Consider the following 16,938-nt stretch of genomic DNA (forward strand, 5'->3'; position numbering starts at 1 on the left):
CATGTGCACACGCAGGCAAAACATTCATACACATAAAATAAACTAAATAATTTAAAAAAAAAAAAACAAAGCCCCACAGACCTGAGGTCCCTCTGCAGGAATCCCTTCCATCCTCATGAGAGTACAAATCACAAGCAGTTACCATGTGGTTGGAACATGTTCTTCTGATAGCCAGCCTCAGTCCCTGATACTCTCATTAATCTCATATCTCAGAGGTCACCGAAGCTGCAAGAACTGAGGGTCTTGCACAAGTTTATACACTGGTCAGAAACACAGCTGACAGAGCTCAGCAAAAGAACACTGGCAGCTTTTTTCGAAAGACCCTTGTTTGGTTCCCTGTACATGTGTTATACCACCATGCCAGGCATGGAAATTTTTGTATTATATGTATTTTACTGCAATTGCCTGTTTGTTTGTTTTGTTTCTGTTTTTCAGTAGGGCTTCCAGGAAACTTTAAATTACATGCATGATTTATTTGTTCTCTCTTTCTCTCTGTCTCTGTGTTTTTGAGACAGGGTTTGACCTGAAACTTGCTATGGAGCCTATGCTGTCCTAAAAGTCACTCTGTAGCCAGGGATAACCTTGAATCCCGGATCCTCCTGCCTTCATCCCCCCCACCCCCCGTAGGATCATAGGTGTATGCCAGTATGCCCCAGGCATAGAACATGTCTTCAACTGTAATGTGACAAATCCCACTGTGACAAACTCACTGGTGGTTAGTGAGCTTAACAAGGGGACAAGGTCCTTAGGAGGGGACTCAAGAAGGATGGCTTGCCCTTTCTGCAAGGCATGCAGTCATGGAGGATGGGCCTGAGTCCATGGGGTTGCCAAGGCCCCTTCTGTTCAGATTCTCTTGTGACCACAAAGTGGTGACTGGAGTCTCGTCATATCAGGGGCTCTGGATCACTGGTCATAACAACTTAGGGCATGCAAAGGAGTATTTCCCTATAGAAGATCAATCACAGACACACATGCATGTGTCAGTTTCTTAATGAGCGTAAATTCATTCTCCTGTTGTGCTGTGGTTGAGATGGGACCTTGGGCTCTGGGAAGACTATGCAAGCACCCCATCACTGAGCCACTATGCAGCCAGAGATGACTGTGGACTCCTACCCCCGACTCCGTCTCCATCTTTCAGATGTTGGTATTACAAGCATTCATCACCAGGCCTGGTTCTTAAGCTCTTTTTGAGCCCATGGATGTGAATGCACCCCGATGATACCAGAATTCAACCTGCTACCCTACCTACTGGGACTAGTCTTTTATAGTCTGGGCTATAGGACAGCAGGCTCCCTGAGGGTAGTACCATACTTACAGCACATGCATGCAACATCAATGAGCACAGAAAGCATTAAAACAGCACAATAATACCATCTTTTCTGCTGTGGAGCTGGCCAGAGACCTCAGTGAGGGCCATGAGGCTGGTCCCCTGCCCTAGCTATCCACTCTCCCCCTAGAGGAACAGAAGTTTCTTGCCCAGGACCAATGAGTAGATGCCTTGGAAGTGACTACATATTGATATTACCAGCCCAGCCTGTCCCCTTGAGAGTGGATTCAGGATAACAGGTCACTCACTCAAGGGTACCAGGCCCCCTGCAGAGATGCAAAGGGCGTTTGCCATCCTGGTCAGGGGTGTTGGGGTCTGCTCCAGCCACCAACAGCACATGGACACAGGCAGCGTGACCTGCAGTACAGGCTTCGTGCAGTGCAGTGCGGCCCCCGGGGGCACTGTCCGGCTTTGCTCGACGCCTCAGCAGCAACCGAAGAACTTCAGTGTGGCCACGGCTGGCTGCCACATGCAGTGGAGTGGTCAGTTCCTCTTCGTATGTCAGAGACCAGAGTCCTAGGGAGAGAGGGGCGGAGGCCTCAGATCCCAAGGGGTAGTAAAGAGCTGCCAGTCAAGGGGATGACGCTGACAGAGGCAGAATGAAGGGACCCAGAGCTCGGTCTGCGCCCTCCCCTCTCCCACTCAGACCCTTCCATGCCCCAGCAGTACTCAGAGCACGGATGTTGAAGCGGTAATCTCTCCATCGCTCTGGGTCGCTGGTATCAAAGATGGAATCAGGCGCCAGACCCGTGCTGGAGTCCGAGAGGATTCGAGAGACAGAACACACATCCCCAACAAGTACTGCCTGCCAGAAGGCAAGGGCAGGTCCTGAAGCCGTGCGGATGCTGATAGGCCCCAGGCCAGGCTCAAGGTGCTCCTCAGACTCTCTGTCAGGCTGCTCCACCAGCCTGGCACAGAGGCTGTATCTGCTCCCCTGAGGCTCTCCCTGGTCCCTGCACTCCTCTGGGGACCAACTCATGAGCGTATGGGGAAAGGGATAGTGTCAGAAGGAAAGAGGAAAAGACTACAGGCAGAGAGAAAGGAAGGAGAGAACCATAGGCAGAGGGGACAGAGGTCCTATGTCCCTTGCTGGAGCCCGACCTGGCCACGATGTTCAACAGGAGCTATTCTGGGCTCCACATGACTTCTGTCTTGGGCCAAGGGCTAGGTTGTAGGGAAAGTTTGGTATGGAGAACAGCAGCTAGGGACTTCAACTTGCCCTCAGTCCCTGGGACCTCTGTTCCTGAGGGAGTCAGCCCAGCTCCCATCTCAGGCTTTCCCACCCCCAGCTGTCACCTCACCCCTCTGGTGACTGCTCCAGCGAGGCTCAGCTGTCCTACTCTCCAGCAGCAAGTCAGCTGTGCTGTGTGGGGGGAACAGATCCTGCAGCCTTGCCAGGTCCCCAGTGTACAATGAGTTCTGCAGAGCCATGTCACGGCACAGCAGCGGTGATGACCCAGGGGTCCTCCGGGCTGAGAAGGTCTGAGATCTCCAGATCTGGCAGGTAGGAGCAGAAGGAAGACACTCCAGATTGTGTCTCCTGTAGGGAGGGGAGCTTCTTCCCCCGGGCATGGCTGCTTTCTAGAAGAGGGAGCCAAAGAAGCAAGACTTGGGTCACGCTAAAGTTGAACTGTGCAGGCAGTGCTGGGCCCCAGCCAGGAGAAGCCCAGTGTGGGAGGAGCAAGAGTGCGGCAGGCCAGCTGTAAATAGCACCCGGCTGTCAGTACCTAGGTGAACTGCTCCTTCCGGACAGAGAGAGGGGTGGAAATGACATCGAGATTGAAGCATTGTCCAAGCCATTGCCTCACAGTCGGGATAAAACATCCCAGAGAAAGGAAGGCTGTGCCTAGGGACACACAGATAACTTGTCCCAGACCAGGACTGGAGCCGGGACCCTAAGATCCTTCTCGTCTGCTGCTGGTTCCACCACCAAGTCAGCTCCACATGCTTACGTCTGTGACCTCAAGGGAGGCTGCTGATTCCTGTTCCTGAAATACAACCTCCCACTCCTGAGCCCAAAGGAACCTGGTAGAGACAAGCATCAGAGACTTGGCATGAGGCGTCCTCAGGGGGTCTCTGGAAGTGACCTCTGTCCAGGAAAGCATAGCTCGGTCTTCAGGGAGCAACAGAATGACTCCTGTGCCCATTGGGTGCTGACCCTGCTCTGATCCTCAGTGTCCATCCTGGGTGCTGACCCTGCTCTGATTCTCAGTGTCCATCCTGGGTGCTGATTTTCACTTCCATCGCAGGAACCAATGTCCTATCCACCCTGAGCTCTGGCCTCCCATGCATTCTCGGTGCAAGCCTCCCCTTCTCATCTCAGGTTCCAGCTTCACTCCCTGGATGACCCCCTAGCATCTTCTATAGGGCAGCTCTACCTCTCCATAATTGTATGGGTGTCTTTTCTGGAAGTGACTGAGGAAGCCTCTCTGGCTATTCAGAGCTATAAAAGCGAGACTGCTTTTGTTGACGAAGGTAGGGATAAAAGGCAGAAGAGTGAAGAGAAAGGTGATGTGAAACCTTTGGGCTCAGCTCCGTTGTGTCTGCCTGACTTGGGTTCTGGGTTGCTCTAGCCTTGAGCTCTCACCTGGTATGGCTCACAGTGACTTTTTAAAAAATTGTATTTATATGAGTAGCTGTCTTCAGACACACCAGAAGAGGGCATCAGATTCCTCTATAGATGCTTCTTAGCCGCTATGTGGTTGCTAGGAACTGAACTCAGAACCTCTGGAGGAGCAGTCAGTGCTCTTACCTGCTGAGCCATCTCTCCAGCCCTCTCACTGAATCTCAACCATGGACACTGATTGACTTTTCTTATACCCTCTGCACAAGGTTGGCATGTCTGTCTTTTTCAGCCCTGGCTGGCAGGGTAGTCCTGGCCCCTTGAGTCTCCCACCCTCTTTGTAGGAGAGAGGTTGTAAGAGTTACTTTTCTCTTCACAATGACAAAATAAAAAACAAAAACTAAAAACAAACAAACAAACAAAAACCCCTAGTCAACAACAACAAATTTGACCAAAACAGCTCAAAGAATGAAGGATTTATTTTGGCTTCCAGTTCATGGGAACACAGTTGGTGATGTTGGGGCAGGCACGGCAGCAGGAGTGTGAGGCAGTGGGTCACAGTGCCTCCAAAATCAGCAAGCATAGAGTGAAGAACACGAGTGCCCAGATTACCGTCTCTTTTGCGTTCAGTATCCCATCCCACAAAACAGTTCTACCCACATTTAAGGTGGCTCTTCCCACCACGATCTACAAACTTCCTCCCAGAAATACCCAGAGGTTTGTCTCTAAGGTGATTCTAGATACTGTCAGGTGTCAGTCAATATTAACCATGAGCCATCATAGAGAGGAAGACCACTCTAGGACACCGCCTCTATCATCTCTGTGGCCCACCAGGGCCCCTCTAGCCCTCTATGCATCTCTGTGGTCCCCCATAGCCCCATCCCCTTCACTCCCTCACTCTGTAGATGCTTCAGCTGCATAAGTGAGTCCCAGATCAGGACGAACCTGATCTTAGAGGCTGTTCTATCCAAAGTCTCCTCACTTCATAAAGAAGGAAACCGAGGCACAGACAGGTTACAGAGGGAGGGAGTGCCTGTCGGCTAAAGCAGGGCCTTCCAGACTTGGTATTCTTTCCTTTGGATCTTCTCCTCTCTGTCCTTCCCTTCCTGTTATCCCCACTCCCTTAAGTACCTTGAACAAGTGAAGTGGAGAACCAGTGTGGGGAAAAAAGACAAGACAAAGTCACAGGTGTGGTAGGAGGAGCTCTGGCAGCCAAAGCAGAGGTTGGAGGAGCCAGGGCACAGAGGTGGGCCCAAGGACAGGAAGCCATGAAGATTGATGACAAGAGAAGAGAGCCACCTGGGCCTTTATGTGTCTGTCACACCCTTAACTCTGGAGGCACCCACCATTTACCACATCACACCCTACAGCAGAGACCATCACTTTTTCTTCTTCTTCTCCTTTGCCAGTCTGGCCTCCTCAGCCTCCAGTTGTTCCTTGGTAAATTTCATATTCTTTTTCCCCAGTGGAGTCTTGAAAAACCATTCCTGGGTCGGCAGAGAAGCAGGGATTGGTTCCCTGGATGCAATCCTCCCTCAGCCTTACAACTTTCTCCCATCATCCTCTCAGGCTTGATGAGTGGATTGTTCCATCACAGTAGGGGCTTTTACTAGTTTCCACTAATTACCTCAGGCCCTAGAGTCACACATTCTTGAGAGGCTTGCCCTCTCCCCTCCAGCCCTACAGGCCTCAGTGACTCCTAAGGTCAACCTCCCTCTGGGGATGGTGGTCAAGTCAACAGAAGTGCCAGCAGCCCAGGTGGTCCTGCCCAGCATTTTCCCTCAGACTCCCACACCTCTGCCCCTCCCTAGAGTTAATTGTTTCCTTTCTCAGTTGACAATCAAGTGCCTTTGTCCCAACCTTCTCCTGGCAATGTAGGGAATAACGGGACTAGCCCCAGACATTCGGAGGGCTGACTCCAGGTTGCTATGGCCCAGCCCACCGACCATGGCCTAACAACTTCACCTTAAGGGTTTCTTCCTCCTCCCTGAATACTGGATTCAGCCTTGCCAAGTGTCCCACAAATTCGGAGGCGACCAGTGGCTTCTTGGTCAGCTGAAGGAGCCGGCGTTCTGTCAGCACTGACTGGACAGACTGCAGGATGTGACCGGGTGTGTAGCCATCAGACACCCTAGCCAGGGCACTAATGTCCAGACTCGGGGTCAGCTGCACACCCATTCCTTGGTTCTCTATCATCCGTTTCCAGAGCACTGCAGAGAGAGCAAAGAGCAAGGCATGTAGGTCAGAGAACAGCAGCAAAGCGAGGCCTACAGCCTCTGCCTTCGTCCAAGCAGCTCTGGGCCCATGGAGGGCAGCATGGATAGTTACATGCTCAGTATCCATTACACTGAGATTATCAGCCAGAGAACTGGGCTGCTAGCTTATGGCTTTTCCAGACCTGTCATTCGGTGCTAGAATTGAGGGCTCAGAACAAAAGTGAGGGATGGGGAGAAGGTGGAGACTGAAAAGGGCGGTGGTCCCTGGATTCCATTCCTGGCCTCACCATAACGAGAAGCATAATCAGGCCGGGGCATGAAGAGGATGCGCTCATAGAACCGGCACAGCCCCTTCATCTCAGCCAATTGTGGGCGTTCCGTAGTCCCGATCAGCATCACTCGGTCGCCAGGGCTCAGCTGTCGTGTGGCCTTCATGAGGTCTTTCTTTATCCTCTTTGGGTCCAACTGCTCCAAGGAGGGAAAGTTGTGAGTTTGGAACACAGTGACAGGGGCCGTGGGACACCCTCATTCTCAGAGCACATAGCCTAGGGCTGTGCTTCACGTCAGTCCTGAGTGGGGCAGCTTTGAGGTAAGGAAAGTAGGCATGACAAGAACAGGGCACTTGAGCAAAGCGTCAGAGAGTTGAATGACGTCAATGACTTGAGCAAGACTTCCACCCTGGACCCACATTCTGGTTATCCATCCCAGCCCCTTCTGCCCACAGTCCTCACCTTCCTTTCTTCCTTCGGGATCTTCTTGTAAAAGGTTTTCTCAGTATTTCCAATCCAAATGACAGAGGGCTGGAGGACCCGGGCCACCTGGATAGGTTAGAGTGTAATTACCAAATGCCAGACATCCCTGGGCCAAGGGTCACATCCCCAGCTGCTCAGACCTCAGAGCCCCTAACCTCTACCTGATTCTCCCATCTCCATCCCCTCCCACATTCCCTAGCACAGGGGCTTCAGGGGACGACAGGCTCCCACAAGGGTTACTGGAAAGATGTCAGAGTTCAGGTCCCTTTTATTTCAGTACAACATACATTGTCCCCAAAGTATTCAGAATGCCCACCCTGCTGTTGTCTCTATCCTGAGAAATCAACCTATGCTTCAAGCTCAAGGCTACAGACCTTAAAGACAATGTGCACCAGTAGCTGTGCTCCGTTCTTTCCTGGGTATTTGCCCATCACGTTGTCAGGTGACAGGTCAAACAGGTTGGCACCAGTTTCTGTGCACACCGCTTGAACCAACATCTTTTTCCCCATGCCAGGGGGTCCCACCAGGAGGATGGAGCGGACATGGGGAGCCATGGTATGTATGTCATGGGAGCCTAGGAGGAAGCAGAGAGGGCTGGGGCAGGCAATGGGCCAAAATTGGGCAGTAGGCTGTAGAAGACCCTGGAAGGTTCTGCCAAGGCCTGGGGCTAAGAGGGTGAAGTGAGGGTCTGGGCTGTGCTATCTTCTCCAATACCTGAGTAGCTTCCCCAGGTCTGCACCAACAGCCTGCTTGGCAACCTCTGTGGTAGGGAACTGTGTGTAAGGGCCAGTAGGGGACACAGCTTTTCCTTCCATACCATACAATTCCACCCTGGTGGGTGGCATTGAAAAGCACGTGACACACTGTTTGCAAGGCTTCTGGTCTCTGGCCTTTAATAAACTTGCAGGGATGCCTCTCTGAGAACGAGACTGACTACAGGATGTCAGTTTGAATTGAGCAAGTCATGGGCTCACTTGATCTCTAAGGTGGCTGGCCCTATTTGAGTGTAACAGCAGAAGAATCTGTGAAGGTCCACTAGCTTTGCACACTCTCCTCAGCCACGCTCCTGTGGTCCCACCCAGCCCTGGCTTTTCACACTCCCCTGGAATTCTCACCCAGCCGGAGAACCCCATACAGCGCCATGTTCTGCCGTATATCAAACAGGGAAGGCATGGGCATCTTGTTTGCCAAAGTCAGAGTGGACCCGAGATAGAGGCAATCACCTGTGGGGACCAGGAGGGGACTGCTGATGAGTGACACTCTTGTGAGTGTCTGTGGGAGAGATCTGTTGGAAAGGAGGCCTCAGGAAGTGGGGCAGGTGTGGAAGGGCAAGGGTGACCACACCTAGATGCACATGGGAGAGGCTCACCAATGTAGTCATTCAGTGTCACCAGCACAGACTTCTTTATAAGGCCAACAACAACAAGCTCTTCATACAGTGAGTCCACAGTCCTGTGGGAAGGACATCACAGACATTAGTGGGAGGGGACAAGGGAGAAGGAAGTGGAGAGGGGGGCGTGAGCACGAGAAGAAGAGATAAGGGGGTGCCCTGGCAATGTTCTCTGATCAGAAATATCTACATGGCTTCTGGACAGCCAGAATCAGTACTCGAGGTCCTGACCACTGTGTCAGGGGATAGACATTCCACAGTGAGTGCCCTGTGGAGTGTGGCAGAAGCCAAGGCCCACTGCAACAATGCCTGCTAGGCTTTCCTTTCCACCATTTGAAGTCTGAGTTCAGCACAAACCTTCCCCACCCCCACCGCTTGCCCCTCGCCTCCTAAACAAAGTGTAAAGTGTGACTGCCCTTGTGAGTTGTGGCCCTCCAGCAGGGGGCATTAGCTAGTAGAAGGCTTCTAGTAGGTCCCCCAGTGCCCCTAGGGTATTTAATGCAGGCACAGATTGAAGGGACAGCCAGTTAAAGATTGAGGCGATAATGTATATGATAATTATAAGCCAGTGTGCTGTTTTCCTTTGTGTGTGTGTGTGTGTGTGTGTGTGTGCACATGTGCATGCATGTGAGCATGTATATTGAAGTCAAAGGTCAATGTCAAGTTGCCTCTCCTTGCTTGATGGCTCACCCTCTACCTGAGAGCCATTAATTCTACCTGACCAGCTAGCCAGTGAGCGTCAGTGATCCGCTTGTCTTCCAATACACACCTCACCCCCTGATTCACAAGGGGCAACCAACTCACCCAGCTCTGTTTGCTTGTTTGTTTGTTTTGTTTTTCAAGACAGGGTTTCTCTATGTAGCCCTGGAAGTCCAAAAACTCACTCTGCAGACTAGACTAGCCTCAAACTCCCAGAGATCCTCCTGCCTCCACTAGGATTTAAAGGTATGTGCCCCGAGCTATTTCCATTTTTGAAGGCAGAAAATCAGTTGACGAGGTTAGGGGTTCACAGAGTGAAGTAACTTCCCTAATGCTACCTAACAACAGAACCAGGGTGTGTACCTGGCCCCTCCCCGTTCACAGTTAAGGCTTGCACAGCAGGATCCACTACCTGTCTGGGGTCAGATCCTTTTCCTTCTTCTTCTTTCCACTTTTTTTCCCACCTTTTTTCTGGTGGGAAATGAGTACACAGGTAATTGCCATCTGTTCCCAACTCAACCCCAGATACCCTCTCCACCCCAGCCCTGGACCCTTATCTGCCTTTGGAGACTTGAGGGGTCTAGTCTCCTCCTTGTCCACAGCCAGCCGTAAATTCTTCAGTTCCTGTCTCATTAGCTCATCCACCTGGGTACATGGCAGGGCCGAATAGGTGAGAGGAGGGAGGGGAGGGAGAGGAGCTTTGGAGGTGGAAGGGGATAGACAAGGCTTTCCCACTAGAGACACGGCATGTCTTTGATCCATTGATCCTGTCCACACCAGATCTGAATCCACAGTTTGCTCTCCATGACGAGGCAGCCACCCTCACCAGCCATTAACTTTGGATGGAATCCACAAAATAGAGTCAGAGCCAGAAATCTTCCCCTTAAAATCTCTGTGACCCAAGCAGCTATAGGATTTTCTATGGGCTGCTGGAAGCCAGCAAGCCCTTGGTCTCCACCAAGGATGGGTCTGAAGGATGACATACTCTTATCAGCAGACAGCCCCAGTCATGAGGTTGAGTGTCTCGGGGTGGGGGGGAAGGGGGACATACTCAGCACTGTGACAAATCTGACTGGAGTTCTGAGCCTCTCCCCCCTCTTCCCCCCCTCACATCCTTATTGATCCCTGAGGGTAAAGGGGACGTTGGAGAAGCTGGGGACAGGTGGGGTAGCAGGTAGAGCCTGGCCTGAGAACAGAGGATTGGCTGGATGACAGGGTGGGAACTGGGGACAGGTGGGAACTGGGGATGGGTAGGAGGGCTCCGAAGTGGCGAGGCTTTTCAGTGGTGGGTAGAGGGTGTGAGAGAACAGCTGAGGCCAGCCTCAGGCTGTGTGCCCACCTGTGCCCGGATCTCCATCTCCACTTGCTTTCTTTTCTCCTCCCGGAGGGTCTCAGAGTCAAAGTTCTGGCTGGGGTGTTTGTTGTCATACCGGCTCTTCCACATACCTAACCACATTTAAAAAAAAAAAAAGGGCAAAACACACACACACACACACACACACACACGAGTTCCCTAGCTAGCCTCCTGTCCTTGCTAGCTGCCCAGCCCTGCTTCTACCCTAGGCTTAACAGCTTGACTCAAGAATTCTGAAGAAAACAAGTGATGTCCCCACCCACCAACCATCACACACTTCTTTAGCCCCTTCCCTCTCCTGTCGATGTCACTCCTGTAGCAGAAACCTACTTTGTCCGTGACCTAAGACCCAAGACACTGCACCCCGGGCACAATGCACCCCAGCCCTCCATCCTTACTTGTGTATTCCTCGTGACCAGCATTAATCACGGGGATAGATTTGGATGGTAGGACTTTGAACATCACTTCTGGCTCCTAGAATGGAAAGGTGAGACCAACTTTGCCTCTTCACTGTGTCTTTAGGAGACTGGGAGATCCTCCCTCGAAGCTGTCTACAGCAATGCCACAGGCTCTCCCTCCCGGCCCACAAGCTCCACTGCTGAAAGCTAGCTAACCTTCTTGCCCTTTTCTTCTTTGGTTTTCTTTTTCTTCTTCTCCTTTTTTTCCTTCTCTTTCTCCTTAGTCTTCTCTTGGTCCTTCTTTCTACTCTCCTGGGCTTGTGCTTCCAGTTCTAGTCTCACCTGGATCCAACAACAAGCAACGTTCTGGAGACTGGAGGATTTCATAGAAGGGAATGAACCCAATGCCTGGCCTAGCTGGGCGGACCTGCTCTCACAGCCTTGGCAAACTGCCAAGGTAGAGACACAAGAGTGAGCCAAGATGGTACTAGGGGGTCAAACAAGAGAAGGGTGCTGGGAAGAACCGACCTCATCAGAGCCACTGCCCACTCCGGGACCATCCTCAATGGTCTTCCCAGTCCATTCCCTCCGCCATGATTGCCTTCAGCCCCATCCAGTCTCTTTAGACACATGTCTTTCCTCTGATCGCAGCACTCTCTGTTTAGGCTGACTCTTCCAATCCACTGCCACTCTCAGCTCACATTAACTGTTGTCTGTAATCACAGGCTGGGCCTGTTCCCACTCAAGAGTACCTGTTCTGGAGTCTTGTCTGCAAAGATCAGGTAGGATCCACCTGAAGCCTCATCTGGATAATCAGGGAACCGACCAGTAAGGGCACTGCATGGATACAATACAGTTAGAGATGGTGGAGGGGTGGGTGGAGGGGTGGGTGGAGGGGTGGGTGGGGGGGGGGGTAGAGGGGGGGGGGGAGGGGTGGGTGGACGACTGACTACTGATAGATGAATAGGTGGATAGGCACAGAGATGGGGTGGTTGAAGAGACGGAAGGAAGAATGGATGGATGAAAGAGAGCTGGGGGATGATGGAAAGAACAGATAGTTAGAATGGAAAGGATGCTATGGCATCATTCATGACACTTTTGTCTGGTACCTTCTCTTCTCTCAGGGAAATGGGAAGTCAGGCATGGAGACGGCCTTACAGCGGGTCTCAAGGCCTAGACCAAGAGTGTTAGGAGAGAGTAAGAGATGATAGAGAGGGGACAGTCTCCTGAGAGAACAGGTTGGGGGATGAGGTATGGAAGGTTGAGTCCGCTGTGGTGGTGGACACTGACTGGCATTCAATAAACCATTGTCGTATTTGATCCTTCATCCTCTCCTTCATGTCGGGTCCCTCAGTCTCCGTGAGAGACTCATGGGTCTTCCCTATGGCTTCCTGGAATTCCTCTTCCTTTTCCACCTGCCGGGTCCTCCGTGACTCCTCCCCCATAAAGGCCTGGGAAAGGATATTCAGGCGTGCTGTCTGGTTGGGCGAGGGGAGCTAGAGAAAATAGAGGCCAAGATTTTACAACGGATGGCCCAGCCCCCATATTTAGACACACACACCTGCCCCCACTCAGTTCCCAACACCCCCCCCCACACACACACACACACGCCTATGTCTCATGCACATGCCCTCATGGAACAACGGGCATGCCTGCATCAGGAGAAATTGTGTTTGGAGCTGAAATTTGTCTGTGTAAATTACCCTGGTAATGAGTTTGCTAGATGCTATCCGGGCTGTACTCCCCCCTCCCTAGCAGCCCTCCCCCGTGAGCCTGGGGCCCCAGCCCCCACGCATGCCCCGCCCGGCGGCCGAGTTGGCAGCCGCTCTCACAACCACTTTCCCGCCTCATTGGCTCCCAAATGTATTTTAAATATCACTCTGCGCAGAGACAATTACTGAAAACGCTGAGCTCACACTGCTGATGGGCCCGGGCGGCCAGGCTCATTCCTCACCCACTGCTCTTGCCCCCCCTCCCTCCTGGGGGACCCGTTCTGCAGCCTCCTAGCAAGTCTTTGACCTCTACTCCTGCACAGCAGCCCTTAGTAGCCAACCAGTCTGCACCCCCAAAAAGCCTTCCTTTTAGTCCCTCTGACCTTAACCTTGCCCCGCCCCTTGCCCCGCCCCTCTGCCAGCCAGGTCTCCAGAGGATCCTTCCAGGGCAAAGCTCCAGACCCTCACCCTGTCAGGGCCTTCAACAGAGACTGGCTGGCTAAAGGAAGGGTGTGAGAACGGAGGTCACTTTAAGAGAATGGGGGTGCTTCAACTGGACATGTACAGTGCATCATACAAGGGTCCCAGTCCCTTCCCACTGCACACCCCCATGCGTGGTTACTCTCAGCAGTCCAGAGAAGCTCATCCGGGCTCCTAAAGCAAGTGGGAGAGCCTGTAGCCTCAGAAGTCCTGGCTTAGGGGTATATTCCTACCCCAACGTGGCTTCCAAGGTTTTTTCTGAAAGGGGTTCGACAGAATGCTGCCGCTGGACCCACCCCTGCAGCCTCTCCTTCCAGCTAGGGCAGGGATGCACGGTCTGGGATGCCCTGTGCCATCACTTTCCTGTCTCCACCCCCACATTTGATATCCTACGGGATGCTCTAGAGCGGGAAGCAGTGGGAAACCTCAGTGAGTTCCCTGTCCTTATGCTTCTTTTTCCCCCAGGGTCTCCCGCCTTGCTTCAGCGGAGGAGGGTAGACCCTGGTTACAGGGGCGAGGCTGATGAAGGCGGGGTGCTCTGGGAGGGTCAGGGAGGGCTCACCATGCCGATAAACTCCATCTCTACGCGTCGATCCTGCTCGATGCGCTTCCTCTGCAGGTAACCTTTCCACACCTGGGGTTGAGGGGGGGCATATGCCACTTAGTTGTTTTCCAGGCCATGTGACTTCAGGCCTAGCGTGGAGGAGGGGTGACTGCTGTTGGCTGATGTCTCCTAAGGTATTGGCACAGGAAGTTAGGGGTGGGACTGGAGGAAGGAGGGTGGTGAGTGCCCTGGAACTGGAGTTATGATGGTTGTGAGTTGCCATGTGGGTGCTGAGAACCAAACTCAAAGCCTCTACAAGAGCAGCCAGGAGTCTTAACCTCTAGACACCTCTCCAGACCCTCCCAGCAGTTTTGATCTAAAGAAACTGGGCTACAGATGAGACATAACCTCTTTAGCACCTAGGTTAGAGAGTGAACCAATGTGCTTTCTTAGGTACCAGGCACGTCCATCCCAAGACACCTTTGGTCTTATTGACAGATTAATGTCCTGGGTTTAGCATCAAGCTGTTGGATCACAGACCTGAGGCATTTTTACTCCTGGGATTAATCACTGTGTCCAGCTTTTACTGAGAGAAGTGAGTCTACCCTGGCCTTCGTTTTTCCACTCCAGGTTACCTTTTGTATGACAATGGCTCCCTGGTCCTGACTGAATTTCTGTCGCCCATTCTCCCGAATCCTCCGATCCCGTTCCTCCTCTTTGCGGATCTCTCGCATGAAGGTGGCTCGAAGTCGGCCCTGCCTTGCCCGTTCAGCGCTTTGCACTAGAATCAGGGCCTCAGTCCGGGTCAATCCTCGAATATTCTGATCATAACAGGGACAAAAAGAACAGTAAGACAGAAGAGCCGTGCTCGTACCCAGGGTGGGCTGCAGAGAGATCAATCGGCAGTGATGTAGTGGGGCCATAGTCCTAGGTGCTTGAGATACATCCTTCAGTGACACAGAGAATATACGAGCAGTCTTGGAGAGGCTGTAGACTGCCTCTGAAGTGGGAGTAGGGTGGGACAGAGCCTGTTTATGCTGAGAAAAGATGTAGAAGGGGTCTGGGGGGTGCCCCCGCTTACAGGAAACACTCTAGCAGGCATGAAGATGCGCTGAGGAGACACTGTGCCCCTCTCTCTGGCTGTCAGGTGATTGAGACAATGGACCTCAATGAACTAGAATTTCCCCCAGGAAGATCATGAAAGAAAAGGAGCCTGGTGCCAGCTAGGGGGCGAGCTTGTCTCCCAGAAAGATGCTCACAGAGTTGAACCACTGTCAATTGGAGCCCACATGATGATGATGATGATGATGATGGTGGTGGTGGTGGTGGTGGTGGTGGGTGAGACTTTGAGGTGGCTACTTAGTTATACTATTTCTGGCCCTCTATTTAAACCTAAACCTAATGTTATGACACTGAAGGTGAACTTGAAATCTCTTTTTTTATGCTTCTTCCGAAGGTGGCCACACTGAGTACGGCTTTTCCTGCTCTTCACCATTAATTTGTCTAACAAGCAATTTGAGGGCACATAAGTGAACCTACCTATCTTGTTAAGACTTCTAGGACTCAGGTTCTGACCCTAATGACTCTAGCAACATTACCTCCTGAGAAACCAGTGGCTCCAGTCTGTTCAGGATCTCGGCCAGCATCTGCTGACGTGCCTTCATGGCGCTGGACTGCTCCAGCTGAAAATATTTGGGGATGGGAACCTCCAGGTCTGCCTTTAGCACAGTATGGGGGGAGAAGGAGGGTCAGGAATTAGAAAGTTAGGCCCTCTGGTCCATCGTCTGGGTTTCCAGACATTTCTATTTCCTTTCCACCTAGAAACCTGGGGTGAGAAATGTATGGATTCTGGTTGAGGACCCAACAGTCACCCCTTTCTTATTCTGCCCCACATCTGGTTGAGATTAACTCTGGCCAAACCCAGCCATTCCTCAGGATCCACAGGAAAGCATTTGATAATGCCTTTATCATCCAGACTGCAACAGAACATGGTATCTGGAGAACCCCTCTTCCCTTCCGTACCCCTAAGTCTACTGGAAGCTGGCTGAGGACTTGAAGTTCCTTTGGCTATTGAGTAAGTATCATATCCTGGCCTTCACGGGACAGGACTGGAGACTGCCTAGTGCTGTGCCAAACCTCTAGAACTTGGCAACGCTCACAGATCTCCTGGAGATATTTTGAGAAACACGTGCAGATTTAGTGGGTCTGAGATACATTCTGCATTTCCAACAAGATCTTAGCTGATGGCCAGGGACCAGACTTTGAGAAGCAAGCCTCCAGAGGACCCTCCTCCCCCACCCTTTGTGACTTCTAGGTCTTCTCAGACACAGTGTGGGAGGCCAGGTCTCTCAAAAGCCCCCCAGTTCCTGAGTCTAAATTCCAAGTCCCATTGCCTTGTCCCCTAACAGAACTGCCTCAGGTCATGGCCCACCCAATCCCAACCCACAAGGGGCTCAACTCCCATCCTGCCTTGAGTGGCTGCTCCCGTACCCACCGGGGTCAGCTTGAGATCTTGCAACACTCGGTCAAGGCAGTGGGTCTCGCACAGGTCAACGCGCACCAGCTCGTCCTTGAGCTCCAGCACGCGTCCCGCCACGCCGTCCAGAAGGCGCCTCAGCAACCTACGCTTCTGTGGCTGCACCATCTGGTCATAGGCCAGGTTGAAGCGGCGCAGCAGCCCCAGGTAGTACAGGTAAAGCACCGAGATCCTGTACTGGAAGCTCTGCCGCTCCCGGCTGGGCACAGGTTCGAGCAGAGATGGCTCTTTTTCCAGCACCAATTCGAGAGTCTCGTGGGAGGCATCCCAGAGGCGTTGGTAAGTTCTAGAGAAAGTACACTAGCTGTGTGCCGCAGCACCACCACTGAGTGGGAACAGTGGAGACAGGGGACCGAATTGCTATCTTTGGGGGACTGTGAACTTAGGGTCCAGAGGCTCATCATGGTGTCAAAGTGGACTTCAGTGAAGTGAGGGGCTGCTGAAGAAGAGCGAGCACTGGCCTGACTTGGAGGTCTACACTAAGGGGTTTGAGGCCTTGATGGATCAGAAAGAACAGTGAGGACCACCTCACTGGAAAGGTGGAAAGATGGAAAGGTGCCTTGGGCCCAGGCATCCTTGTGAAGATGAGAGTCTAGCGACCTTTGTACAAAGGGGTCCCATCCACTATGTGGTAATGGTCTAGAGTAGTGGGTAAGGGGTGAGAACAGACATGGGATTAGTTCCCCCAGAGTCTTGGAGCTGGAATAGTCCAGGAGAAGTCTGCAGACTTCTGAATCCCTGGGACAGGAGGTAGAATGAGGGACCATGTGAATGCCTAAACCCACACAGGGCCTGCCAGCTCCCAGCTCCCCTTTGCTCAGGCCTCTCAAGTCCAGTGAGGTGTTTGCTCTGTGCCCCTCAAGCCCTCAACTCACCCCTCAGACATGGTGTCTTCACCTCTCGATGCCCTTTGTGAGTAGGTGGAACCTGCAAAAGCTAAGCAAGAGGTGGAACAGTCTGGTTTGAA

The 16,938-nt window shown here is 52.4% G+C and overlaps 2 protein-coding genes across 4 annotated transcripts in view; both read right to left on the reverse strand.

Annotated features, from left to right (window-relative positions):
* Nucleotides 1-2,959, reverse strand: part of Asb10 (ankyrin repeat and SOCS box containing 10) — a 9,856-nt gene extending 6,897 nt beyond the window's left edge. The window contains exons 1-2 of one of the 2 annotated variants that reach the window (XM_028774769.1): nucleotides 1,997-2,425; nucleotides 1,576-1,843 (exon numbers count right to left, since the gene is read on the reverse strand). In XM_028774769.1, the coding sequence (XP_028630602.1) occupies nucleotides 1,576-1,843; nucleotides 1,997-2,306 (578 nt within the window). In that variant the 5' untranslated portion in view covers nucleotides 2,307-2,425. Of the gene's footprint in view, nucleotides 1-1,575; nucleotides 1,844-1,996; nucleotides 2,426-2,628 lie in introns of those variants that run through there. The other variant, XM_028774770.1, reaches the window with a different exon arrangement.
* Nucleotides 2,960-5,172: 2,213 nt separating this feature from the next.
* Nucleotides 5,173-16,938, reverse strand: Iqca1l (IQ motif containing with AAA domain 1 like). 2 transcript variants are annotated; one of them, XM_028774753.1, is made up of 19 exons: nucleotides 16,847-16,938; nucleotides 15,930-16,257; nucleotides 15,034-15,153; nucleotides 14,071-14,256; nucleotides 13,454-13,525; nucleotides 11,990-12,195; nucleotides 11,452-11,536; nucleotides 10,916-11,041; nucleotides 10,700-10,775; nucleotides 10,287-10,393; nucleotides 9,509-9,592; nucleotides 9,360-9,418; nucleotides 8,228-8,310; nucleotides 7,974-8,081; nucleotides 7,233-7,432; nucleotides 6,838-6,924; nucleotides 6,394-6,571; nucleotides 5,856-6,100; nucleotides 5,173-5,377 (listed from the first exon to the last, which is right to left on the reverse strand). In XM_028774753.1, the coding sequence occupies exons 1-19, from the start codon at nucleotides 16,855-16,857 to the stop codon at nucleotides 5,270-5,272; spliced, it is 2,469 nt and encodes an 822-aa protein (XP_028630586.1). In that variant the 5' UTR covers nucleotides 16,858-16,938; the 3' UTR covers nucleotides 5,173-5,269. The 2 variants fall into 2 exon arrangements, with proteins under 2 accessions (XP_028630586.1, XP_028630587.1); XM_028774754.1 differs by having other exon boundaries at nucleotides 5,270-5,377; nucleotides 10,700-10,772; nucleotides 16,847-16,857.

This window comes from Grammomys surdaster, unplaced genomic scaffold (genome assembly GCF_004785775.1).
Source record: "Grammomys surdaster isolate TR1022 unplaced genomic scaffold, NIH_TR_1.0 242, whole genome shotgun sequence".
NCBI lineage: Eukaryota > Metazoa > Chordata > Mammalia > Rodentia > Muridae > Grammomys > Grammomys surdaster.